Source organism: Maylandia zebra, linkage group LG20, assembly GCF_041146795.1.
Source record: "Maylandia zebra isolate NMK-2024a linkage group LG20, Mzebra_GT3a, whole genome shotgun sequence".
In the NCBI taxonomy this organism is placed as follows: domain Eukaryota; kingdom Metazoa; phylum Chordata; class Actinopteri; order Cichliformes; family Cichlidae; genus Maylandia; species Maylandia zebra.
Window position 1 is genome coordinate 14,845,521 of NC_135186.1, and position 27,914 is coordinate 14,873,434.

Consider the following 27,914-nt stretch of genomic DNA (forward strand, 5'->3'; position numbering starts at 1 on the left):
TCAGCACAGACCCTCCCCTAGCCCCGCTGCACGCAGCCGCGAGGAAACAGTCACCTGAGAGCCAACAGAACCCCTAATCGGACATGACTGCTACCCTGGGTTGAGCCCCCCAAGGAAGATGCCTCCAGGGAACCCCCAGACGCCCTAAGCCTATCCCTACCCCCACACCAATCACAACAGTGAAGGCGGGACCAAACTAAGAACCCCCCACCCCCACTAGGTGATGGAGCTGATCAAAGGAGCCCAGAGCAATTGATCTGATGTGGTGGCAGAGGCTGTATCAAGATTAATGTGATCTAATAGATAATTTCTATATTTGTTAGAATTAAGATTATTTTTATTTTTCCAGTTCATGAGGACTGTTTTCTTGGCTATGCATAGGGCAGTGAAAACCATATGGGCTATATTATTTTCTGAAGTGACAATATCTAAGCTGCCCAACAAACACACTAAGGGGGAAGTTGGAATGTTACATTTCAGACACTTTGATAAGTCTTCACATATCTCGCGCCAAAACTTCTGAACTGGTGGACAGAACCAAAGAGCGTGGATATAATTGTCCGGTGAATTGGTTTGGCAGTGGGAGCAGGTGTTGGTAGACGTAAAGCCCATCTTGAACATCCGATGACCTGTATAGTGCACTCTATGTAATATTTTGTATTGAATTAATTGAAGACTGGGATTTCTAATTAGATGAAAGGTTTTTAAGCAAATCTGAGACCAGAAGTTTAGGTCTAAGTTAACTGATAAATCCGCTTCCCATTTTGCAATAGGAAGTGATATTGATTCATCTGTTTTAGAAAGCATTCTGTATATTTTGGATAGTAATTTGGGGGTTTTAAGAGTAAGAAATTGAACCACACTTGGTGGTGTTTGTAGTTCAACTTGACCCGGTCTAAATTTCTTTTTTACTATGGATTTAATTTGTTGATTCTTGTTTCTAAGAAAAATGAGAGCCATATATGAGGATATTTGTTTTAACATTTGATAAAACAGAAACAGTACAATGTCCTCATAAGTGGATAGCAGGCCCTTGTAGAGTAAAATACTGTATTTTGGTCTAGACCAGCGGTCCGCATCCCCCGGGCCTCCGAGTTGTTTGGTACCGGGCCGTGAGAGTTGAGGCTCAGGTGTGAAATGTATGGTTTTCAGGGTTTTTATCGGTTTTCAGCGTTATTCTGTTATCGTTTATATCGTTTTCTCGGTTTTCCTTGGTCTTTTCACGTGTGTTATGAATAAATTTTCTTTTTTTCGGTACCAGTACTAGTTTTATTTTGTTGTATTTATCCGCGACACCTTAAAGGCCGGTCCATGAAAATATTGTCGGGCATAAACCGGTCCGTGGCCCAAAAAAGGTTGGGGACCGCTGGTCTAGACAACCAAAAATGTGATGTACACATATGTGGTCGGCAGGTCCTAGGAGGTTAAAGACATGAACAGCGTTGTATTTAAAAAGTTCTGCATTTCTTCTTTACAGAAAGATAGATCAGGTGAGTGACTTGTGTCTGTGAAGCTGACAGACTAGCTCATAGTAGCTCATGTAATATTATCAGTATCAAATAAAACGATGTTAAAGATTTTGCTATTTCTTGTTCTACATAAATACTTCTTGTTTATAATGATTATAACAACCTTAGTGAAGTACAGTATTTAAATGACACAAACTTTCAAAAATGAGGATCAGTAATAAAAAACAGATTAAAAAACAAACAAACAGATTAATGAATTTCATATTTGTTGTATTTCTGTTCAGCTCCACAGTGAAAACTGAGGTGAAATAGAAATGATGCACCTTGAATTGATCAGGAGCAATAGCACTTTTTATGGTTGGAGCCTCTGTGCTTACTTGATACAGTTGTAGTAGTAGGTACAGCAGTAGTTAAGTAGAAACAACTTATGGAAGCAGAAAATTGGAATATCAATATATCGATAATATTATCGATGTAAAATATTAAAATGTAATATAATACCATTCCTAATCCAAATGAATGACCTTATTGATGTACAGGATATAAATCACACTAAGCTAAAGACTTTAAGCAGAATCAGTAGTGTTTAGAAATACATTTTTAAAAAGTTAAAATAAATAAATAAATGACTCACTGCTATGACTGAGGTCACCTCATTTTCTTTGTTCATGACATCCTCATATTCCTTACTTTCAAACTCCAGTTCTGTCCCTGGAAGCATTCTTGCTGAAAGGTTACAGTGTTACATATTTACTCTTACAGTACATAACGTGTCCAGTCAACAGCAAGTGATGGCATTATTTGAAATGGCCATGTACTGAAGGGCACAGAGACGTCACAATTCAGTCCGTATGTTGAAGGAGCGCCCTCTCATGGCCAGAAGCTTCCAAAAACCCTTTTCTCTTTCTCTCTAACTGTAGTGGAAATGGCATCACAGTCTGAAATCAAATACAGCCACATTTTAGTTTTCTGGATTCATTCATAGTGAGAGCTGTACTTTATTTAAGTTCATGGATGTACAGTCCCTTTCTATGCAAAACAAGTGAATGAATATTTTAAAAACCAGTATGGCATACTGAGAAAGGATTAATAGTTTTGGCACTTTAGGAAACACGTTTATCCACTTTGAGTCTGAAAGACATACAAATATGAAACTGCAGATGGTCAGCTTAGCAAAAACACCAAGATAAGATAAGATAAGATAAGATAAGATAAGATACTTTTATTAGTCCCACAAGGGGAAATTTCATGTTAAGGCTGCCGACCTATTGCACGCAATGGCGGCGCCATCTTACCCTCTGATCATACATACATTATACAAAAACATCACATGGGGAAGACAGGTCAGAGAGGTATAACAATGGAAAAAGCACCACATGAGGAAAGATAAGGAGAAAAAAAAAACTCCCCCCAGACTGAGCTCCAACATGGAGATCAGTTTGAGAACAGAAAAAAAACACCTGCACATAGCACATGAAAAAACTCTTAATACACCAAAGAAACACATGACAAGCAACAGGGATGGGTAAAGGGTGAGAGACAGCCAGTGTAGACAGTACATCCGGGCCTGCAGCCAATGCGCTGGTCTCCTTGATCCACCGTCAGTATTGGAAGGGAATAAGCGTCGAAGGCGTTTGGAGGGGGAGGGGGGATGAGTGTACATCTGCATGTGTATATATGTCTGTGTGTGTGTGTGTGTGTGTATGTCCAGAGTTCAGCTGAGACAGTGTCCTTCGCCCTGCCAGGCTAAGTAAACAGTCTTCCAGCCAACCCGGGTGGCCTTGCATTGAATGGGAAGAACAGTCTAAACACAGTCCGTATCAGGGTGTTGTTGTTCAGCTCCAGCCTTGAGACCGCAGCTGGCGCCGAAGGGGAAATGATGGTGGTTTTTACTTTAGTGCGAACAACTCATAAGAATTTCAAAGTTGTTCTAACAGTCTGACACTGGTCTGTCAATCTCCCGTTGGAGAGCCGTGAGCTTCTCCATGATGTTATCAACCTTGCGCTCCGTGATGTTGTCATTCTTGTGCTCAAAGAGCCGATTCTGAGAACTCACGACCACAGTGAGCTTCTCCAAAATGTGATCCAATTTTTGCTCAGAGGTGTTATTCCGAGCGAGCCCCTCCAAAATGTAATCCAGTTTGCGCTCAGAGGTCTTATTCTGAGTATTCACGGCAGCCGTAAGCATCTCCAACATCTTATCCGTGCTGCACTCAATGGCCCATTTTGAGCCCATCGTTTCAATCCCAGCGTTCAGCCTTGTGGGGGTTTGAACAGCCGGTTCCGCTTTCTTAATTCTTCGATAAGCCGGGGCCAAGCCAGCTCCAATCAGCAAGAACCCTGTTATCATGGTTCCGAATAGGTAGATATCTTCAGCGTCTTTGATCGACAGTCCCACCAGGCACACGATCCTCCAATTCTGCCACCCGTCCATTGTGTATCCGGCAGGGAAAGTACCTCCAGGACACTCAGGCTCACCTGAGCCCAGACTTCTCGTTGAGAAAAGGGTGTCAATTGCATTCAGGGACCAGTTGATCAAATCCATAATTCCTCTTTTAGGTTTTAGAAAACAGACTGTGAGAGAGTGTTCCAGGGAAAAGTAATACAAAAAACACGAGACTAGACAAGGACACAAGAGGCTAAGCAGGGAAGCTAAGGGAGAGGAGGAGGAGGAGAGGAGAAAAGTGCGACCGCCTTCGTCAAGAGCAAGAGCAGAAGGGCCGAGGAAACAGCTGGCTTCCCTCTGTCCAAAGGTATGAAAGCCAAAGTGTAAAAAATGTTGCTGTTTAAAAACTCAAAGAAAAATTTTTCATACTTGTGAGCTGAGGTCACTTGCTTCACCAGGCTCCAGCCTAAGCTAAGTTAGACACAATGTGCCTTGGCTCTAGCTAATGTATGAGTTACATCAATCTTAAAATCCTAATTCTGTGCTAGAAATACTAAGGAAAAATCACATCACGAAATATTATCACTACTGCATATACAGATTATTTTAGATCTCTCCCACAAAGACCCTGAAAATGTTATTTTTCTCAAATATTTGTTTCATTTATATGAAAAAAAAGTTTTTAAAATAAATGGACTAAGAAAACTAAGCAAAAATGAAAGTGGTTTAGCAGAGGAAACACATATGTATGTAGTGATGTATGAATCAAGGTAGAGATGTATGCATGGGAAGACAGGTGTATGGACATATACAGACTACTACAAGAAATTTACATCACTCTTTCCTTTAGTTTTCCAGCACTCGCCAAAGTAGTAGTGATGCTCATCACAGCTGACATGACAACCATGACAAACTCAGTTTGAATAGCTTTTGTCTCCGCGACTATCACACACTAAAAGGACCTGTGAGGGTGAGATATGTAGCAACGAGTGAACTGGTACCTTCAGTTTTGGGGAATGTATGGGATTTCTGTTAGAGGAGAGAAAATATTAATGCAGATTCCAGGATGGTAGAGACATAGCAAAATAATTTTTGAGCTTCATGATTGTCTAAATTTCTACTTGAGTCTGAGTGATGGGGAGAGGCAGCAATGGGGAAGTGGTTTGCACAAAGTTACCTACAAGGGATAATGACAGTACGCGGCATGAAGGCTGATTGACCTGAAGAAGGCAGGCAGAAAGATGATTTAACGAGACCAGTGATGTCACAATCAGCTTGATAGCCTGGGAAAGTGGAATTGATGTAAAGCTTAGATTAGCCACAAACACCTGGGAAAAAGAGATGTATTAGAATTTAGCAGGTGGATTTCCAGAGGCTGTAAGGTTGTACAGGTGAAGAGCGGCCATGAACTTGAACGTGGAGTGGGGAAGAAACAAACTGAGTGAGTAGGTGAATAACTATGAGATAAGGAAATATCCATTGGATCCTAACTGTCACCATAACGGCAACTCCCCCCGATCAGAGTACAGAAATCCTGTACTTAAGTAGAAGAATAGAAACCTGTCATAAATAATACTGTGGTAAAAGCTAAAGTACTGATTAATTTCTTTATTCAAGTAAAGGAGAAAAAGTAAGATAAGATAAGATAAGATAAGATAAGATAAGATAGAACTTTATTAATCCCTCGGGTGGGTTCCTCTGGGAAATTCGATTTCCAAAGAAGCACAGCACCGACAGAAGTTACAGAGTTACAGAATATTATATATATATATACACACACACACACACATACACACACATATATAAACACAGAGACAAATATAAATAAAATATACAAAGGGGATAAATAGAATAAATAGGAATAAAAATAAAAATACAAGTGAATTGCACATTTCAAGTATTGAGGTCTATTGCACTGTTGACTATTTACAAAAGTATTGCACAAAGGTATTGTACAGTGAGGTGAAGAGGCACTACAGCTTAGTTGTTCCCCCCTCCTTTGTCCCCTCCCTCTCCCCTCCAGAGAGGAGTTAAACAGTTTGATGGCGTGTGGGACAAAGGAGTTTTTAAGTCTGGGGCGCTGGAGCCTATCCCAGCTGTCATAGGGCGAGAGGCAGGGTACACCCTGGACAGGTCGCCAGTCTGTCGCAGGGCCAACACACAGGGACAGACAACCATTCGCACTCTCATTCACACCTAGTGGCAATTTGGATTATCCAATTAACCTATCCCCACAAGCTGCATGTCTTTGGACGGTGGGAGGAAGCCGGAGTACCCGGAGGGAACCCACGCAAACACGGGGAGAACATGCAAACTCCACACAGAAAGACCCCGGCCTGATGGTGGAATTGAACTCAGGACCTTCTTGCTGTGCGGCAACAGTGCTAACCACCGTACCACTGTGCTGCCCGTGCTGTTTTACTGCATAATACTGCTAATTGGTGATGCTTAGTTACCTTAATTTCAGTATTGAGAACAGGTACATTTGTCCACTTTAATTTTAACCAGCCAAGAGAGTGATTTGCCTTAAATACATATTGCTGTAAGATGCACTGTAGATGTATTAAAGCTTTCAATCCCTAATGAAGTACATGTAAAGAGATGGAACATTGAAGTGTGAATGCATTTATTTTTCTGCTTATGACTTAAAAGATGAACATATGCAACGTGTAAGATCACTGAGACTGAAAGCGAGTGATACACATGGATATTGTTACTGTTAATGAAACTTGAATAACAGATGCAGTTTGGAAGGTAAACCGAGTGCACTGTGCCTTTATTGTTCCTGAATTTCACTTGTATTTACATTAATTTCATCTTTGTTATAGTGACACCACTCCTGGGGCCTGTAACAAATACACCAAATATAATACTATCATATATATAATACAAAGCTTAACGTGTATGAATGCAGGAATAAACCCTTTCCAAGCTAGCATGAATGTAAAAAGTGTTTGCATAAAGTTAGTGGAATATTAACATGGTGATTAAATGACTAAAATATCTTAGAATAGCTTGTCCCATTTCACACACATTTACATGAGGCCTGATGATAGTTTTCCCACAAAATACCAGTTTATATGCTTTATTTTACTGCTGACATCAGAACAAACAAATCAGAAAAATTATAAAATGCTAAATATGTACTTATCCAGAGATGGTAATGCTAAATTAATGGAGTTCTAAATCAGCTAAATATAATCAGCAGGTAGCTAAAACCATCATTTACATGACTCTGACATGAGTTAAGAACTTCGTCTCAGCTCATGTTCTCTGTTCGTGGTGTGCCCCGCCGCTGGTTCCAACACCCCACAACACTGATAAAGATAAGTGGAAGAGGATGGATGTATGTGAAAGAAAACCACATGGCTGCTGTGGAGATGTTGTGTTGCATTTTTGTTGTATATCAAGGTTCAAGGTTCAAGGTTCTTTATTTGTCACATGCATAGTTATACAAGTATAACACACAGTGAAATGTAGCCTGACACACTCCTCGACATGTGTGCAAAAATTGGGGTGGGTGGGTGGGGGGGGGGGGGGGGGGGGGGGGGTGTAGAGGAAGAACATTATATATATATATACACATATAGTATATACACTGGGTGAATGTGCAGTAGTAGCAGCAAGCAGGTGAATTCTGTACATTAATATGAATAGACATCTGACTATTTTACAGGATAGACAATATAAACATATTTAAAATTAAAGGAATTGAAATGTACATTGTGCCTTGGTTTAGAGTGTCTCTCCACAGCGCCTGTATAGAAAATCCTGAGGATCTTTGGAGAGACCCTGAACTTCCTCAGTTGTCGTAGGTGATACAGGCGCTGCCTAGCCTTTTTGGTCTGGACCTGAATGTGGGCAGCCCATGTCAGGTCTGAGGAGATGTGGACACCAAGATACTTGAAGGACTGCACCCTCTCCACTGGAGCTCCATTGATGATAATGGGCTTGTAGTCTCTGTGCTGACCCCTTCTGAAGTCCACCACCAGCTCCTTGGTCTTGCTGATGTTCAGCTGGAGGTGGTTGTCCTGGCACCACGATGCCAGATTCTTCACTTCATCCATGTAGGCCGCTTCATCGTTGTTGGAGATGGCACCCAACACCACTGTGTCGTCAGCAAACTTCACAATGGTGTTGGAGCCATGGGTGGCCACACAGTCTGAAGTGTAGAGGGAGTAGAGCAGTGGCGAGAGGACACATCCCTGAGGTGCTCCTGTGTTGATGGTGATGCTGTTGGAGAAGCACCTGCCCACCCTCACCACCTGAGTTCTGCCAGTGAGGAAGTCCAACACCCATGCACACAGACGGCTGTTAAGTCCCAGATCCCTCAGCTTTGTGAACAGTCTGCAGGGCACTATTGTGTTAAACGCTGAACTGTAATCAACAAACAGCATTCGCACATAGTTACCCTGTTTCTTGTCCACGTGGCTGAGAGTGGTGTGTAGGACGTGGGCGATGGCATCCTCTGTGGATCTGTTGGATCTTGTCTGAGGTTCGCTTTGTTAAAGTCTCCTGCTACAATGAGGGCTGCGCCCGGGTCCTTGTTTTGAAGCGAGCTCAGCACATCATGTAATTCGGACAAAGCCATACCTGTGTCCGCTTGGGGTGGGATGTAGACCGCCGTGGCGATGACTGAGGTGAACTCACGGGGCAGATAGAAAGGGCGGCACTTAATGCTCAGGAACTCCAGATGTGACGAGCAGCCGCTGGAGAGAGTAGAAATGCTCCTGGCATCACACCACTTTCTGTTTATCATGAAACACTCCCCCACCTTTGGTTTTATTCGACTCTGCCGTTCTGTCCGCGCGGAGCACAAAGAATGAATCCGACGGAGTTACGGCCTGGTGGGGGGTCAGCCATGTCTCCGTGAAGCACAGAATGTTGCAGTCCCTCATGTCACGTTGGAAGGTGACCCTTGCTCTTAGGTCATCGAGCTTGTTCTCCATGGATTGTACATTGGCCAGTAGGATACTGGGCAGTGGTGCGCGATGCGCCTGCTGTCTCAGTCTGTTCCTAATACCAGCGCGTTTTCCCCGGCGCTTCTTTGTTCTGTCCCTCGGATGAGAGGCCCGTCCTTTGTTGTTCTCCGCGCCGCGTAGAATCTCTGGCGGCCAGGAAGGGTCAGGTTTAAAAGTGTCCAAGATTAGATGTGCAACCTTGGCACCGATAAATAAGTAAAAAACAAGAAAAGTGGATAGTCGGAGCGGAGCGGTCAGGAAGGCGTCTGGACGTGGCCGCGCCATCTTGGTTATATAGCAGTGATTCCCATAGTGTACCCAGGTGGGCCACAATAGTAACAGAATTTCTGGTTGAAATTACTCACAAGCGTGTACAAAGTGAATTAAATAGGACAATATTACTGATTACCCTGACCTAAATTTACTACTCTTGAATTGAAGTTTCCCAGTGGCAGTTTACAGCCAACGGTCTTTATTGTTGATCTTTTTGAATACAACTTTCAAAATAAATAAGATTGGGTTAAATTTTGCTGGGCCCCAGAGATATCAAAAGCACAAACATGCTTTAAGTGGAAGAACAAAGACCTGTGTTAAAAACAGTGCAGTAAGTTGCAGTATTGTATCAACTACTTTACTTAATTGAAAGTGAAAAAATGCAGGCTTCTATCATATATTTTATGCAAAGGTATCTACACCTTGTGCCATCCTAACATAATAATGAAGAGTTCGTCCTGCACTAAACTACCGTGTTGGAATAACACAAAGCTAGTATATATTTATTTTACAGGATGTTTTCGCAATATAAAATACATTTAATGTATTTATTAATTTATCAAAACAAATCATATATGGATCCAATATATGAAAAAAATGATGATGATACATGTAAGCTTCACATTTGCACTTTATCAAGTGTTGCTTACCTTTGAAACTTACATCTCTATCCTTCCTTCTTACATCGTTCTCCATCCCTGTATAAAATTAGCTCTAATCCTGCTCCAACTGGAAAATACAGCAGCAAGACATTTAGCTAGCAGAAACACTGTGTGTGAAACTACACACAAAAATGTGTGTGTACTGATGTTTGTTGAGCTAATAGAAACATGTTACACTCTCCATCCTCACTCCTTTCCCGTAACACTAGATGCTGAATTACTGTGACTACAGCTTACAGGCATGTGCACTCACTCTGGCTCACTTTAACCCCGAGTGTAACACTATAAATTATTCCACTGATACCACCTAAAGTAATGAGCCTGAGTTGAAAGTACAGATATCTGTGTAAAAATGTAGGGAGTAAAAGTTAAAGGTTGTCAGACAAATAAATAATCAAGCAAAGTATAGATGCCTGAAAATTCTACTCAAGTACAGTAACAGTAACATGTATTGTTTTTTTTGTTTGTTTGTTGTTTTTGTACCTACCACAAACTGACAGGTCGTCACATAGTCATCACATGTGAATTTTCCCAAGACAATAATAAAGACACCGCAAGGATTTATTACATATCAGCTAAAAGTCATAAACAGGACAGAAACTAATGGAAGTTATAAACAGTTATAAACAATGTAAGTGGTTTGACAACTATTGGAATAGATGATCAGTGCAGATAGCTATAGTAACTGCTAAAATTTAAATGGCTGTTATAGTTTTAAGAATTCAGCTGAAAATGATTAATTATAATAGAGAACATTAAAGTGCATGATCATGAAAATGTATTCAAATTCTTTTGAACCCAAACATTAGTGAAAGAGTCAACAACCTGAAAGAATTGCATGTAATATTTTCAGGTTCAGAGCTTCGGGTGACTCTACAAGCGACGTCTCATTGATAAAATGGCTTATTGTGCTGTGTATCAAACTATAAATAGCATACATAACATACAGTTTGATACTCAACATCTAAGCCATTTCCAAAATCCCCGAGTGTCTGAGGCATCACTAGATGTGCATAAAGGATCAAACCTAAAAATGTTGTTCATTGTCAGTAAAGCAATGTTATTCATCCCTATGAACAGAATGTAATCTCAACTGGGAGTAGGGTAGAGCTTGGGAGTTAGCAGCTAATCGTAGTGCTGGCCAGTTAGTTCTGTTAGCAAAGTACATCCGTAATTCACAGTGACTCGAAATCACATGTTAATGTTGACTAGTGCTGAAACAAAATGTACCAGCGAAGCTAAACACGATGAAAGATCACACACGTGTCACTCAGATATGTTCCTGTGAAGTTGAGCATCTTTAACATGAGGACTAAAGGACCAGTTTCAAAATACCAACAGCACTGGTATTTCAGGTTGGACCATTAACTGATGTGTTAATTGAAACAAAATCACTCAGAAAGACAAAAGATGGCAACCAAAACTTATTGAATTCTTTATGTTTTAAAGAGTATACTATATTTAGAACAGTAGCTTAATATTATGAGGCATACACTTGTTTGTTTCTACAGAGTTTGATGAAAATATCGATATTACACTCACATTTATAGCTGAATATAAATGTAACAAGACAGTTAGCTTAGCTAAGCCTGAAAACAAGAAGCAGGAAGAGGAGGCTAGCTCCCCACCTTTAAGAAACTGTAAGCTAAGCAAACCTTTTTAATATCTATCTATCTATCTATCTATCTATCTATCTATCTATCTATCTATCTATCTATCTATCTATCTATCTATCTATCTATTAGCTAGCTCATGTGTTGCATCAACGTCACGCATTTAAACAAAGAAAACTGAATGAAAAATGTAATACCACACAGTACAGACATGTTTGATAAAAGCTTTACATTCAACTACTATTAAACACAATATCATGGAATGATTTATTGATAACACTAGTATCTGTCTTTTTTGTTACATTTTAAGTTTTTTGCTATACAGGATCAAGGGATGGATTTAAATTCTTTTAAAATTAAGTTCTTGCATTAAATGTCGTTTTCTTCAAGGAATTTCAGTAAATGTATGTTGCATGAATATATTTTAATTATTTTTGACCTCTTATTTTTAATTAGAGAAAAAGAACAGTTAATTTTGTCGTGTTTGTCATGAGCCACTTTGTGAGACTTTTTTTTTTTTTAAGTAGTTTCTAAAGCTGCATTTGGCTCACTTGTCTTGATCTGGCTCTAGGTAGTCCTCATCCCTCTTCACCAATCCTGGGGCTGCTGTGTTTAAGTCATGTGGTGTTTCAGGGCTGTCGTGGATCTCTGCTGTAGTCTGTGCAGTTTCAGGGATTGTATCAATGTCATCATAACTCTCCTGTGGATCTTCCACTTCGTAGGTTACCCCGTCTGTCACAAAGAAAAATGTTTGGCACAGTTAAACACTGATTAGATTGATGCCATTTTCAAATTTGAAATTTATTGGTACTGAAATGTGAAAACACTGTGTTCAAACTGGTTCAGAACTTTCTAGTGTTTTCATTATGGACACCTTCAGGAACGTTGATGTCTTGGGCAGCAGGAGCAGTAGTGGCCGGAAAGGTCAGGGGTCGAGCCTCATCTGCTTCATCAATATCATCATAAGGTAAAGAGGAAACACTCCGCCCATCATTTTCTGAGACAAATTCAGTCTCAGATCTGAATCCTGAGTGAAAAAAAGCTAATATTGTATTAAAAAATAAACTTTCACATCCCAGATCTGTGCCTGGACTTTATATCTACCAATATAAAGTCCATATATATATATATATATATATATATATATATATATATATATATATATATATATATATATATATATATATTAGGGGTGCAACGATATTCGTATCGATATTGAACCGTTCGATACAGTGCTTTCGGTTCGGTACGCATATGTATCGAACAATACAGCATTTGTAATTAATTTTATCAATTTTCCTTCTGACGATGCTGTCTGTGTTGAGCGCTCAGTGAATCTGCATTCGACTACTCCGCCTAGGCTCGACAGTGCAGCCTAGGCGGAGTAGTCGAATGCAGATTCACTGAGCGCTCAACACAGACAGCATAGTCAGAAGGAAGAGCGCAGGGCAAGCTAGCGAGACAGAAGTTAAGCTCTCCTTGTAACAGGCAAATTGAACCTCATTCAGATCTGGCGTTTGGAATTATTTTGGTTTTCATGTGACGTATGACCCTGAAGGTAAGCGAGTCATGGACTAAAGTAAAACAGTATGTTGGATGTGCCATGCAATGCTCAATTACATTGGTGTGAACTAGTGTGTTAGCGCAGTTAGCTCGTTAACGTGTTGGCCGTCTAGCCCCATGCACGGAGCGATCGGCGGTAGCTCGTTAACGGAGATTTGCCGTGTTGTGGCGTTAAGGTCATTTCAACGAGATTAACCTGAAAGCACTAGTGGGAACACAACGAATATGACTGCACATTTACGCCGACATCATCCTAGTGCAAAGACAAAAATAACAAGCATGCTACTAACTTTAGCCGAGTCATTTAGACAGCTGTTAGCACATGATTCTCCTTATGCTGCTGAGAATATAGCCCAGAAGAAGCGGATAGTATAGCTTTTATTTTGGAAAGAGCCATTTCTCTGTAATAAACTCTCTTTTCCAAAGATGAGTGATTCCTCAATCAGATACAGGGCTCGCAATATCGCTAGCCCGACGTCCCGGAGCTAGCGATTTTTTCAGTCGGGCTACCAAAATCTCTCTCTTCCCTGCCCGTCGGGCTATTGTAGGAAAAATATATGTCAATGCTTTTGCATTCTTTCAGAAATGTAGCTGGGTAATTATGTCATTGGCATCGGTGAGCCACTGTCAATATGTGACATATTGAAGTCGCGTTTGAATTTGCGCTTGTTTTTTTGCTTTCACTTTGCAATCGTGCGAACTGTGTATAGAGAGTGACAACACTGATCTGTGAGTGATGATAATTTGTGCACCAATTCCTCTGACATCGTCTTATTAATCGTTAGCTTACTATGCAAACATGACAAGTGAAATCTCCCGCAGCAAGCTTAAACATGTGAGAGGTTGATCGCGCAGAGAATCGCTGAGCTTATGTGAGTGCATGTGTAAAAGCATTTCAGTTCTGCTGAGCCAAATAAGACAGGTCAGGGTGAAGAAGTGACAGCCAAAGAAAAGCTTACCACAAAACGGAGAAGTTATGACAAATCAGACTATAAGGCAAAAAGAAAGTGCAGCTTTATGGTTTCATGGACAAAAGAATTTCTGTGGCTGCAATATGATGAGCTAAATAACCAGGGCTGCACATAAGTGGAAGGGACTGCTCTCACAGCTAGAGATTGACGAGGTACAACACAAATGCTACGGCAAGGAGGAGTCAGGACGCCAGGTCAGGGGGGGAGATATCATCACCCCCACCCGAGATTGGGTACATAGCCCCAAGTGCGATAGGAGAAGGATCGTTGAGTGCGAGAGGAACTGACCTGAAAAATAGGATCATGGCCAAGCTTGAAACCTGGATCCCCCGTAGCCGGTTACCAAGATTACGTGAAGTACCCTCAGAAGATCTGCTAGATGATGTTAATGCAGCACTACGGGCAATACCTACAACCACGATTACCGACACTAACAAGCTGATCTACAATAGATCTACAATACAATACAATAGGAGGCTAGAGGGCAAGATCAAAGTAGCACGGAGGGAGGTTAGCCAACTAACGGAGTTGCAGAAAGGTGCGACATATACGGTGCCTAAGAAATACAGCAAGCTGTCCATACCTGAGGCCTTGGAAACTGCCAAGCAAAGACTCACAGCCTTGGCCAGCCGCTTGAGGAGGTACAACAGAGAGATAGAAGGCAGGAGAATAAACCAGCTGTTCTCCACAGAACCAGCAAAGGTGTACTCTCAGTGGCAAGGGAACAATAAGAGAACAGCACCACCAAGGCTGGAGACGGAGCAATACTGGAAGAGCATATGGGAGAAGGATGCAACCCATAACGGCAATGCTCAGTGGCTAGAGGATTTGAGGGCAGACCACAGCGACCTCCCTGAACAGGGAAGCTCCTGTCAGGCATCATATCGGCTAAGATGAACAGGCACATGGGTCAATACATGAGTGGGGCACAGAAAGGGATTGGCAAGAATACCAGAGGCGCAAAACACCAGCTACTGGTAGACAGAACAGTCAGCCGAGACTGCAAGACCAGACTGACCAACCTGTGCACTGCCTGGATTGATTACAAGAAGGCCTATGACTCAATGCCCCACAGCTGGATACTGGAATGCCTAGAATTGTACAAGATCAATGGGACCCTAAGAGCCTTCATCAGGAACTCAATGGGGATGTGGCGTACAACACTAGAGGCCAACTCCAAGCCCATAGCACAAGTCACCATCAAGTGCGGGATCTACCAAGGAGATGCTCTGTCCCCACTGCTGTTCTGCATAGGCCTGAACCCCCTCAGTGAGATCATTAACAAGACTGGCTACGGATACCGACTACGGAACGGAGCAGTTGTCAGCCACCTCCTGTACATGGATGACATCAAGCTGTATGCCAAGAGTGAACGAGACATCGATTCACTGATCCACACTACCAGGCTATACAGCAATGACATTGGAATGTCGTTCGGACTGGAGAAGTGTAGTCGGATGGTAACAAAGAGAGGGAAGGTAGTCAGAACTGAGGGGATTGAACTACCAGAAGGCAACATTGCAGACATAGAGGACAGTTACAAGTACCTGGGGATCCCGCAGGCAAATGGGAACCATGAAGAGGCCGCTAGAAAGGCTGCAACCACCAAGTACCTGCAGAGGGTCAGGCAAGTCCTGAGGAGTCAGCTGAATGGTAAGAACAAGATCCGGGCCATCAACACGTACGCCCTGCCCGTGATCAGGTACCCTGCTGGGGTAATAGGCTGGCCAAAGGAGGCGATAGAAGCCACTGACATAAAGACAAGAAAGCTCCTTACCATGCATGGAGGGTTTCACCCCAAGTCCAGCACCCTGAGGCTGTACGCTAAGCGGAAGGAAGGGGGCCGGGGACTGGTGAGTGTCAGCACCACAGTCCAGGATGAGACAACGAACATCCAAGAATACATTGGGAAGATGGCCCCAACTGACCGAGTGCTCAGTGAATACCTCAAGAAAGAGGAGGGAGACGAGGAACCATCATGGAAGGACAGGCCCCTGCATGGTATGTACCACCGGCAGATAGAGGAGGTGGCTGATATCCAGAAATCCTACCAGTGGCTGGACAAAGCTGGACTGAAAGACAGCACAGAGGCACTAATCATGGCAGCACAAGAACAAGCTCTGAGTACAAGATCCATAGAGGCTGGGGTCTATCACACCAGGCAAGACCCCAGGTGCAGGCTGTGTAAAGATGCTCCAGAGACAATCCAGCACATAACAGCAGGGTGCAAGATGCTAGCAGGCAAGGCATACATGGAACGCCATAACCAAGTGGCCGGCATAGTGTACAGGAACATCTGTGCCGAGTATAACCTGGAAGTCCCAAGGTCAAAATGGGAGATGCCCCCAAGGGTGGTGGAGAATGACCGAGCTAAGATCCTGTGGGACTTCCAGATACAGACGGACAAAATGGTGGTGGCTAACCAACCGGACATAGTGGTGGTAGACAAACAGAAGAAGACAGCCGTAGTGATCGATGTAGCGGTTCCGAATGACAGCAATATCAGGAAGAAGGAACACGAGAAGCTGGAGAAATACCAAGGGCTCAGAGAAGAGCTCGAAAGGATGTGGAGGGTGAAGGTAATGGTGGTCCCCGTGGTAATCGGAGCACTAGGTGCGGTGACTCCCAAGCTAGGCGAGTGGCTCCAGCAGATCCCGGGAATAACATCGGAGATCTCTGTCCAGAAGAGCGCAGTCCTGGGAACAGCTAAGATACTGCGCAGGACCCTCAAGCTCCCAGGCCTCTGGTAGAGGACCCGAGCTTGAAGGATAAACCGCCCGCAGGGGCGTGCTGGGTGTTTTTATATATATATATATATATATATATATATATATATATATATATACACTGATTTTTACCTTTTTATCTTCTTTTTCATATTTAAATATGTATTACATAAAATATGTATTTATTTTATTGTTATTTATATTTATTTCTTTGTATGCTTAATGTATGGTTTTTAACTGCTATCTCTGTTTTATTATTGGAAAGCACTTTGGTCAACTTTGTTGTTTTTAAAGTGCTATATAACTAAAGTTGGATTGGATTGGATAATGTGTATATAACTGGTTCCACTCTGATACAATCTGACACAGAAGCTAAAGCTAGTGGCAAGAGAAAAGGTGGGGGTCTGGATTTATATGTGAACAAAAGATGGTGTAATCCTGTCAAAGAGAAGATGCGTTGTCCTGATATTACTTTTTTGAAAGATAATTTTACTTTTTATACCTGTTTTATGTCTATCTTTTTGAAATTTAGGTGAAATTTAAATTTGTGCACCTTCAACTCGACAGCAGGAAGGATGACGTTGAAGAGGATAAAAAACATATACATGTTTTTATATAAAACATATAAAAACAGGTAACAATTTATATGGGCAGAGCCACTGACGTTCTTGATATAGTACAGTTATTTAAAAATAAGTTATGAAGACAGAAAACTGTAGTACTAACATGCAGTAATTAGTGTAGGTGGTGCAGCTTCTCATATTATCGTGTCCAAATTAAAATAACGATAGTAGTGGTGTAGAGTATATCAAAGGCCATTAAGCTATGGACTTTAAACACTGTTTAGAAAGAAAAACAGATAAGATAACACTGAATGAATGACTCACTGCCACGACTGAAGTCTTCCATCTCATTGTCTTTGTCCATGATGTCCTCATAATCTCCACTTTCAAACTCCATGTCTTTCCCTGGCAGCATTCTTGCTGAAAGGTTACAGTGTTATAAATTTACTCGTACAGCAACAGCTGTCTCACCAATGCACTGTGCTAATGTACCAGTGAAGTAACTGTACAAGGAGCACAGGAGCATGAAAAGCACACCACAAGCACAGGCGTTCTTAATTTTCCCTGTTCTGTATTTACATTTGGTCGAGTTTGGTGGAGCTGATGTGCTCCTTGTTCAATCAGCAGCAGTGACGGCATTATTTGAGTCAGAATTCAGTCAGTATGCTGAAAGACTGCCCTCTAAAAGTTTCCAACACCCTTTTCCTTTAAGCATGAAAGCTCTGGATTGATCTCATGTTCAGTCAGGATTTTTATGCCTTTTAAGGTAATTCATTAGAGCAAAAACAAACAAATAAAAAAACATGTGTGTAAGTCATGTAATAAATATACTCACCTAAAGCTCTGGACTCCCTGACTCTCCTGACATACATTCGTATAAATGAAGAAATCAAGATCACTACAACAAGAAGAAATATCACACCCACGATAATAGGTCCTGTGGGTATAGGCGGACGTGGTGGGGTTGGTGGTGCGGTAGTCAGTGTTTCATAGTCTGAAATCACACACAGCCAGTTTATTATGTTTTTTTCCGGATTCAGTTACAGTGAGTTTGAATTCCACTTTATCTGTATCACGTTGATCAAAGTAAGTCAGCTCAGATTTACAGAATACAAAAAGTGTCTTTCTGTCAAAAACAACTAATTGATTGATGGATTCATGGTTTCTCTTACCGGGACAATATATTTTAACTTGATTAGTGCTTTCACAGGAACTTCTTTTGACAGAGCGCCTGACATCCATGGTAACATCAGTGAACTCCAGTGTTGTTTCTAAGTTGACCTTAAATCAAATTTAAACTTTTTCACATTTAGAGATACAGCCAAAATCAAAAACACTGAAATTTTCTCTGGCAGTAAAAAACAGGCCGGACTGAAGCAACACACAGCAAAAGAAGTCACTAGAAGTCCAGACCAAAAGTATTGGGACATTCAATTTCTTTTATATTTCTGCAAACTTTGTGTCAGCAAAGTGTCCAGAAAGTTTCAAACATTTGGTCAATTTGTGTTTATTCAGATACAAGTCTCATGCATTTCTTTCCATTTTATAAACCTAAATATTTAAAATGTGAGATTCCAGTCTTCATTATTAGATTAAGCTGAGACACAGAGCCAGGAAACTGTCCATGATTTTGGTTTGTAGAATATGAGACAAATCAGTGACCGATTCAAGATGTAAAATATAAAGATTTACCTGTTTGATTTCCGTAGAGGTGCTAGGGGTCTCTTTATCAATCTCTTCACAGAGCTTTAAGTTTTGGGAATGATTAAATGGACATACTCTTTCCCACTTATCTCGATAATTGACATAAAGGACACCTCCATGTTTTTCAGTCGTGCGGAACTTTACACTTTCTGTAAAAGCAAAGAAACTGTGTTTAAAGAAGGAAACAAGCTCATCCACTTCTGTCTGGCAAATATGATGTTAGAGATGGTCACCTTAGCTTTAGCAAAATCACTAGGAGCAAAGCAAGCACCTGTCATCACTCTGCATTTATTAAAGTTGGAGTGTAAAACATGTGTTCCACATATTTATTTTTAGAAATTTTCAACAAATAACTCAGATTTCTGGACAGAACCTGCCAGACTATAAGTGTCATGGTTTGCAATGCAAATTATTTGTAGCTTCACTATCTTATAATGAGCTTGACAATGTCATTTTTATTTTAAAGAAATAATCTTCTGTTTTATAAAATAAATACCTAAAAATTATCCCAAGATAATGAATTAAAATACTACCAGAATTAAGAGAGGACATACATGTATGTACTGTATATAGGGATGAGTTTATGGAAAGAGAGGTGTATGGACTCACACTTACCACTACAAGTAATGAACACCACATTTTTGTCACACTTTCCTTTAGTCCTCCTGCACTGGCCAATGATGGAATGGTACTTTTCACAGCTGACATGGTAAATGTTACCTGAACCCTTTGATGAAGCTTTGGATTCAATGAAGACAGCATTGCCACAAAGCTTTTCTTGGCAAACTTTGTGTGCATAGGATAGATCCCAGTTACTAGCACACACTGGAACGTCATCTATCCTCACTTCCCCACGGCAGCCCTGTGAAAGGCTGACACTGGGCTCCTCTGGGAAGGAAAGCAATAAACACTGCAGTCAAGTATTGATAAAGACATAAAGCACTGAGGTAGAAATGATCAGTTAATCTTCTCTGCACTGCAAAGTCAAAATATGAAGCACAAGTCCATAATCAAATAGTTCATTTAACACTTTTAGCTTTGGTTTGTTACTTTATCCAGTGTATCTGGAATAATTCTCCTTCACACTCCGAGTGTCTTGTTTCACTCTTCAGTGTTTCCAGTGCAAATGTAAAATGTCTGTGATCATTTAAGATCAGTCCTGCTGATATAAATCTTACTTTTGCATTCAATAAAGACGGGCTCCTTCCTTGAGGGTGTGGTTTTATTTTCACATTCCCAAATGCTTCCTGGATTTTCACCACAGCTGAAGCTTTTGTTCCAAAAAGAATCTATTTCAATTGTTTGGGGGTGGATTTCATTTGTTGATTGGTATCCACCACAGTCCATATTCTGGCAAAGCTTTTCCTTCTCAGTTTCATTGAAGTTTTCTCTGGAAACAGCACTGAGTCCCTGTCTCCAGTGAACCAACACTGTTCCACTACAGGCCTTTTTGTCAGGTACCATCGTCCTCCATTCTGAGACAGACAAGAGAAATAAAAAGTTCACAAAACATGATGTAACCAACAGGATCTGAATGATATAAATAACACAGAAATGACATTATGATCCTGCATCAACTTAAAGTTTTACACTTTTGAAGTTTAGCTACCCTTCTGACTGCTGCGTAAATAAAATGATTTTATAGAGTGATAACAAAGAGATGACAACTGATGACAGCGATATTTCTATAACCATCAGACTGCACAGGCCAGCTGTTTCCAGCTGATTCCAGACATTAAGTGAGTCAGACTGTGTGGCAGAGCCGTACTGGTGACATGGACAACAAGCAGAGAAGAAAAGAGTAAAACTGAGTAGAACAAATATCATTAATGGAGGTGAGGATGTTAACATTCTAACCTTTATTGCACTAAAAGTAACCTTTGAAGGCGAGCATGTCAAAGTTTGAAAGCAGCATTATTTTTATCTCAACATTTTTCTGAAATACAAACTAGTCTCAGTTTGTTTCAATTTCAATTCAGTTTCAAAGCCTTTATTTTAAAATTAGGCTGAAGGAGCAAAGAATAATTCAGAAACTGCTGACACAAAGATCATTATACACACCAGAGCATCGGAGGCCACTGTGTTTGCAGGCAGCTGTAGAAGCAGTAATACTGCTGCATGCAGATAATGGACTGTTAGCATTTGCAATGCAGTTTAGGTTTGAAATGGCTAATTTATCTGCTGGTGCAGGTCCAAAGTAGGGAAGAGTCTCCACAGCATCACCACATTTAAGCTCCTGACAGATGGTGTTTCTATTGTTAGTGTCTTTGAGAGCATCCTCGCACACAGGGATCCACTTCCCCTCATACTCCACCTCTACGTTTCCAAAGCATTTGTAACTGGGAATGCTAAATCTGGGCTTGACACTACCTGAAAGAAAATATTATGAAAATCATGCTATATATTTATAATACTCTTATTTTATTTTTAATTAGAATTTTAAGCAACAAGAACTATCATCATCTTAGTGTAAAGAATTTCAGTCTGATAGCTTCAGAAAGATTTATATTTGCTTCTTTAACACAAATGAGCTTAATTATGAAAAATAGTATTTAAAAAGATATTTTTAAAACATTTGAAGGAACATTTAAAAACAGACTTATGTCTTTTTGTTTGTTTTTTACATTCTGTTATCCTGTAACTTAGTGACTGAAGAATCAACAAACCAATAAAACTGGCACTTTTTTCCAAAGGGTCCAAATCAGTTGAAAATGAAACTTTTTAAAAAGCAAGTTATGACATTTATTATATTTTTGTAATATAAAATTACTTTTAAAAAACAATTACCTGAGCAAACAACATAGGCTGGTTTTTCTTTACAGGACTTATCATTGTCCTGGTTTTTGACAAAGATGCTCTGTGTCAGGTCAGTAGTCTGATTTGTCGGGTGTAAACTCTTAAAGAGGATATCACCATCTTTGGGACTGTTGTGGGCTTTTATGGGCGTCCCACAGTTCAGCTTTTCACACAGCTTCACAGACTTGTCTTCTGTCCAGGTGTCTGCACACATATCTCCTTCTTTCTCTTCTACATGAATCCTGACTTTTCCCCAGCAGCTGTTCATCAAGCTCATCTCAATATTTCCTGTTGTGACATGAAAAAGTTAAATTTAAGAGGAAACTAGTATCAGCAGATATTTCACAACTTCTTAGACCAAGCTAGGTTTCAGAAAAAATAGAAAATAGTAGAAATTTGATTGAGAGAAAACAAGGAGGTGAATGTACATCTATGGACATTAAAAGGTAAAGTCTGTTATAAGTAAATTGTCTCTTCTGTGACACAATAAATCAATTCCATAATGACCTTATTCTTAGTTTTATACTTTAACTCCTTCATATTTCACATTACCTGAACATTTCACATAGGCAGTAGAATTATGGTGGTCAGGAGGCAGAGGTGTAGTTCGGCTACACTCAAAAAGAGACTTTTTTCTGGATGAGCAGCTAAAAGAGTTTTTCCAAACTTTATTAATCATATCAGCCCTAGAATTGAAAGAAAAGTTTGCAGCGTTCCCACAATGCATCTGCTGACACACTGTGTCTGCAGACTCTTGGTTCCATGTCTCTTTAGACCCAGAGAGCCAGTAGATTTCTCTGCCATGCTCTATCCCCACGTGACCAGAACAGGTTCCACTTAAAAACACCACCTTGTGACCTGATGGACACAAAGAGAGAAACATGATATACAGTAAGTGGCTGTGCAGGTCGTCTACCTGTTGAAAGGTCAGTGGTTCACAAAGACATAGACACAAAAATAGGAAAGTGGTGCATAAATACATACTTGGTGAAAGAAGCTGAATGGAGATATACCACAGTCTGGGCTTATTCCAGCATAACTAAGTGGTTATTCGGGGTCACCTTATTGAACACTAATTATAATAATTATCAAGTAAAGATTTAACTGGAGGCCAATTTAATATTTATAAGATTAAAATATACTCAGTTTTATCTCTCTTTATAAGAAAAAAATGGGCATTGGCTTTAAGACTTTCCTTAAGAAGCATGTGACTTTCCAAAAAATAATTTTGTAAATTACATTTGAGTAAAAAGTCAAGGCAGCATGTTAAAGAAAAAATGGTAATATGGCATGATCAATGAAAGTTGTAGTGTCTTATTTCACTTTTCTGATCAAAACAGATTAACAAAAATCCGTTTCTTAGTTTGCAAGTATTAAACTGTAGGTATAGAAGGACTCTTGAGCCTGAATGAGGTCAAGAATAAGCTGAGGGGAAAAAACACATTTTCTTTTCTTCTGCCTCACATCGATGAACGAAAATGGCTTTTTCCTGGTTCTAAGCTTTTGTCGTATATTAGTAATAATTTAGTATTTCCCGTTTTGATCAAACTTCACCAATATAATCAGTGTTAAGCAATTAAAAAGCCAAAGATACAAACATTCTTCCTTTAAGAAAGGAAACCGTTTTTCCGGCTGATGTCACTGAAGGGCAGAGAAATAAAAAAAATAACACTCACCCTCACAGGTGATTCCAGCTGCTTCCGTTTCCCGATCCGAAAATTGGTTGTTTGAGTTTTCTGTTAAACACTCAGATATCTTTGATATCTTCTTATTTCTTGGACACGTTATTGACAGGAAGCTACCAGAACCCTGACTGAACTTTTCAGTTTTGCCTTTTTCCCCACATTGCAGTTGTTTGCAGACAGCTGCTAATTGAGCGTCTGTCCATTCTTTTGCAGGAACTTTCTTCCACTGGCCCTCATGCTTTATCTCCAATCTCCCAGCACATCTTCCAGGACCATCTGCCAGTTTCACCTCCACACTGCCTGTACCACGACAATAAGAGATTTATCAGCCACGAAACACAAAAAGAATAAATACATTAAATTAAACTCTTACTGAACACATTTTGGGAAAAATATAATCAGAATTTAACAATGTCACAATTTCACTGAATGAAGTAACTCATTTTCTCTCTCGACATAGAATTTATTGCAGGATTTAAAATCCCATTATAAAAGTAGACAAAGGCCATCAGCAGCCACTCTGTACATTTCCACTGCTGTATCTCACCTGAACACACCACATAAGGTTGGTTTGAACACTGGATGTTCTTGCCATGCTGAGAATGACAGTGCCACAGTGAGGACTCGCTGCCTTTGCACCTCACATGGTCCATTATCCCTCTTGAATTTTGACGTTCGACTTTAGTATAAATCAGCTAGAACAGAGCATTTATGAGTTTGCTTTATTTCATTGACAGACAGAAAACACTGACTGATTTAAAGACAACGAGTCACTGCATATTGTTAGCCTGGGGAAAAAAGAGTGGTGAATAAATATAAATCACAGACAGTGGAATAACTTAAATTATCAAACAGTACAGATAAAACTAACATCCACTTGTTTGGTTGGATTGATTAGGAGCTCAAACTGTTGAACTTACTTTAAACATTTTTAATTTTAATTCATTTATTTTAATCAAGGGTTTCCAACTCCAGGCCTCGGGGGCCGATGTCCTGCAGTTTTTAGGTGTGTCAGTAATCCAACACAGCTGATTCAAATGGCCAAATTACCACCTCAACATGTCTTGAAGTTCTCCAGAGGCCTGGTAATGAACTAATCATTTGATTCAGGTGTGTAGACTCAAGGTGAGATCTAAAACCGGCCTGGAGTCGGGGACCCCTGCTTTAATTATTTTGAGGTTCAAACAATGCCATGTTGATCAAATCAAGTGATTATTAAAATTCACAAAATAAACATTTGTTGCAACCCTGTAAAAAAGCATCAATCCAACTATACTGAGGAGAAAAAGCTACATGGTGATCACTAATATTCTTGTGCCATCAAAGAAATATATAATATTGTTATCATCTCCAGCAGCTTTTACTTCATGTGCATTCAGTATTAATGGTGCACGTTAGTACACTAATTACAATAAAGTCCATAGCACTGCTGTATGGACAGTTTCTGATACACTCAGTATCCATGTATCAGAACACCAGGTAACTTATGTTGACTAAACTTGAACACTCACTTCCCCACATCCAAGCTCCTTGCAGACCAATTCAGCTTCCTCTTTAGTCCAGGTGGAGGCACACACAGGATTAACTGAACCTTTCACTTCAATATTAACTGTACCATAGCACTTGCTGTCTTTATCAGAGTCCTTCAGAACTACTTTAACTTTATCTGAGGGAGAGAGGGAGAGAGAGAGAGAGAGAGAGAGCAGTTTCACAGTGTGAAGTGTTTGCTTGGAAGTTGTTTGTGTTGGAATATAGATGTGTTGAATTACCTGTGCATGTCACATTAAGGTTTTTGTTTGTGCTGTTCTTTGGGCTGAGAGAGTTACCGCAGTGCATTTGCTGGCACACATCAAAATCAAAGTTGTCCTGTTGAACAGGTACCCAGTTGTTATTTTCTTCTTTTTCCAGCTGCCCAGAACACACATTTGACTGGTTTCCTTTGAGCTGCAGTCTCGTATAACCTGTTCATAAAAACACTTTCACCATATGTGTGTGTGTGTGTGTGTGTGTGTGTGTGTGTGTGTGTGTGTGTGTGTGTGTTACCTTCACATATGACAGAAACAGGTTTGCATGATGCTGAATTGTCCTGTTCGCCATTCACACACTGCCACAGATGATCTGGATCTGCATTTTTAAAGGCTGAACAATCGATCTTCATCTTTGATGAGTCCCTGAAATTATCACTAACCATACTCTCTGAGGGAGGAATTTCTCTGAGTCCACCACACCCGAGATTTTTACACAGAAGCCTGGCTTCTTTTTTACCTTTTTAAGAGAGGAATTAAAACAGTCCAAAACATTTCGAAAAGCAATAAAATATTATTATAGCATCAAATTGAGAGAGAAATGTTGACAATATTTGAACAGCTCTGCCACATAGAAGATTAGCAAAAAGAAAATACATACCAGTGCTGTTGTTACAAAAGTAACCCGGAGGTTTGCCATCAATGGAGTACTTGACAGCTCCAGCACATTTGTGTCTATCCAGGCTCAATGTGATATTACCTTGAGGAACGCACTCAATTACCAGCCAAATATAAATACAGATAAAAAACAACAAACACCACAATCGATCCTATCAAGTAATTTCCAATACAGTTCATTTTCTTAATTTTCTTAACAACTTTTAGCGAAGAGTTTAAGCTTTTAAAGTTGCAGTTTTTGTCAGTACTTTCAATACCCCCCACCCCCACCCCACCTCCCCCCCACCCCCAGAAAAAAAAGAGAAAGAAAGATCTAACAAACTTACTTGAACACTTAAGTTTTTTCACTGTGAGCTTTGAGTAATAGCTGGACTTCCAACCAGGATGTTTACATTTCCACAGAGCGCTCTCGTGTCCTTCACACTTCAGTTCATTGAGCCAGATCGGTCTGTCTTCAGAAGGCTTAACAGTATCTATTACTGAGTTCTCCACAGGTTTCCCACAGTGAGTGCTCTTACAAACCACTTTTTCAGTGTTCTTGTCCCAGTGTGTATCCCCAACATAACCCCATATGTTGTTATGGTAGACTTCAAGGTAGCCTTCACATGGGTAGCCTCCTTTGTTTTTTAGAATCAGTTTGTCCTCAGCTAGGAACATACAAGGTTTATACAGCAAATTATTATTATTGTTATGATTTTTTCATGGCTGACTTACTTTTGGGAACTGCAAAGTAAATATTTAAAGTTGTAAGTTTAAAATGTCTTTTGTTTATTTGTTTTTTATCTGAATATCGGTAAAAACACTTTTTTTACAAATCTTTTTAATCCCTTCATGTCTTTCTTTAGGATAATATCATCATTCCTCAGCAGATTTATACAAAAACAACAATGAAAAACCACAGTGGTTTATATTTTTTTAACATATGGGGTGTCTATTGTAAATGGCATAGATTAAGAGGAAGGGTATTGTACACCCATGACAGGTTACCAGTCTGTCACAGGGCTAACACATGGAGACAGAACACCGCTGATGCTCACACTCACCATCATCATTAAGAATTACCAATTAAACTAAGCCCTTAGTACCCATGCAGATACGAGGAGAACAGACAAACTACACACAGGAAGGCCCCAGGCTGGATTTGAATCACTTTCGCACTGTGAAGTGACAGTACTAACCACTGGACCACTGTGATTTCCAGCGAGGGCTAAATTTGCTAATGGGCCAAAATAGCGTGCGAGTACAATTCGGAGGCATGCTGATGGGTGTGGTTAGTTTTATGGATAATTTACAAATATTGCACTGTTTTAAACACAGGTGCAGTCAGTTCATTTCAGGACAAAATCAGCCTGTGTTCTTAATTTCAATATTGTCCTGACTATATTTTGCACCTGCATCTGCAGAATCCGTCACAAAAATCTCGGACTTCCCTCCTCTAACACGTGCCTCTTGTCACTGAGCTCTTTGTAAATACTGTACTTTTCTTGACTTTTTTTTTGACAGAAAAACCCAGTTTGCACTTGAAAAGTCTTGATTTAAAAAAAATCACAACAGAAATCTGGACATACACTTGAATTGAACTGTTACATTTCTTCCACACCTTGAAAAGGCTGCTATAAATAAAACAATTTTACATATAGTTTTTAAATAAAATGAGAGAAGGAGAGTCATAGGTGCCCTGTGTGATTGTGAGTGCGAATGGTTCTCTGTCTCTATATGTTTGCCCTGTGACAGACTGGTGGCAACCTGCACAGGGGGTACCCTGCCTCTCGCCCTAAAACAGCTGGGATAGGCTCCTGCGACCCTGACCCGAGAGAATGGGTGTATTTTAAAATATAAATAATATTTCAAAGGTATTTCAAGGATTTCTTCCTAAGTTGAATTTTACACAAAAGTACTGCATTGATTGTTTTGGGGGTTTTTTTTGGTTCAAATTCAGGATCACATCTGGACTCAGTTCTAACGCATTCACACACACGGTCATATAGAGAAATTCAAATTAGTACCAACAATTAACAATATTACTACTGTTCAGAATGAAATAAACTGAATTAACTTGCCTTGTGAGATCACCAGCTCAATGTGAGCAAGGTGGAGAAGCAGGAGGAGGAACCACATC

General features: G+C 40.2%; 1 protein-coding gene across 1 annotated transcript; it reads right to left on the bottom strand.

Annotated features, from left to right (window-relative positions):
- Positions 1-2,364: 2,364 nt before the first annotated feature.
- LOC112429939 (scavenger receptor cysteine-rich type 1 protein M130) lies at positions 2,365-27,914 on the bottom strand. The gene is made up of 20 exons (XM_076878431.1): positions 27,856-27,914; positions 26,122-26,442; positions 25,779-25,877; positions 25,416-25,637; positions 25,142-25,333; positions 24,884-25,038; positions 23,920-24,067; positions 23,364-23,672; positions 22,240-22,545; positions 21,679-21,975; positions 20,953-21,261; positions 20,070-20,366; positions 19,507-19,779; positions 18,880-19,040; positions 18,360-18,468; positions 18,023-18,181; positions 17,512-17,607; positions 12,239-12,391; positions 11,916-12,096; positions 2,365-2,407 (listed from the first exon to the last, which is right to left on the bottom strand). The coding sequence occupies exons 1-20, from the start codon at positions 27,911-27,913 to the stop codon at positions 2,401-2,403; spliced, it is 3,852 nt and encodes a 1,283-aa protein (XP_076734546.1). The 5' UTR covers position 27,914; the 3' UTR covers positions 2,365-2,400.

What these genes read in the sequence shown, in the direction of transcription:
- LOC112429939 (XM_076878431.1), bottom strand. Translation starts at nt 27,913, where the DNA reads ATGTGGTTCCTCCTCCTGCTTCTCCACCTTGCTCACATTGAGCTGGTG. An exon ending in TGAGCTGGTGATCTCACAAG is followed by an intron (nt 26,443 to 27,855) that starts GCAAGTTAATTC and finishes GTATGTTCCTAG; the next exon opens with CTGAGGACAAACTGATTCTA. An exon ending in AGACATCAACGTTCCTGAAG is followed by an intron (nt 12,097 to 12,238) that starts GTGTCCATAATG and finishes TCTTTGTGACAG; the next exon opens with ACGGGGTAACCTACGAAGTG.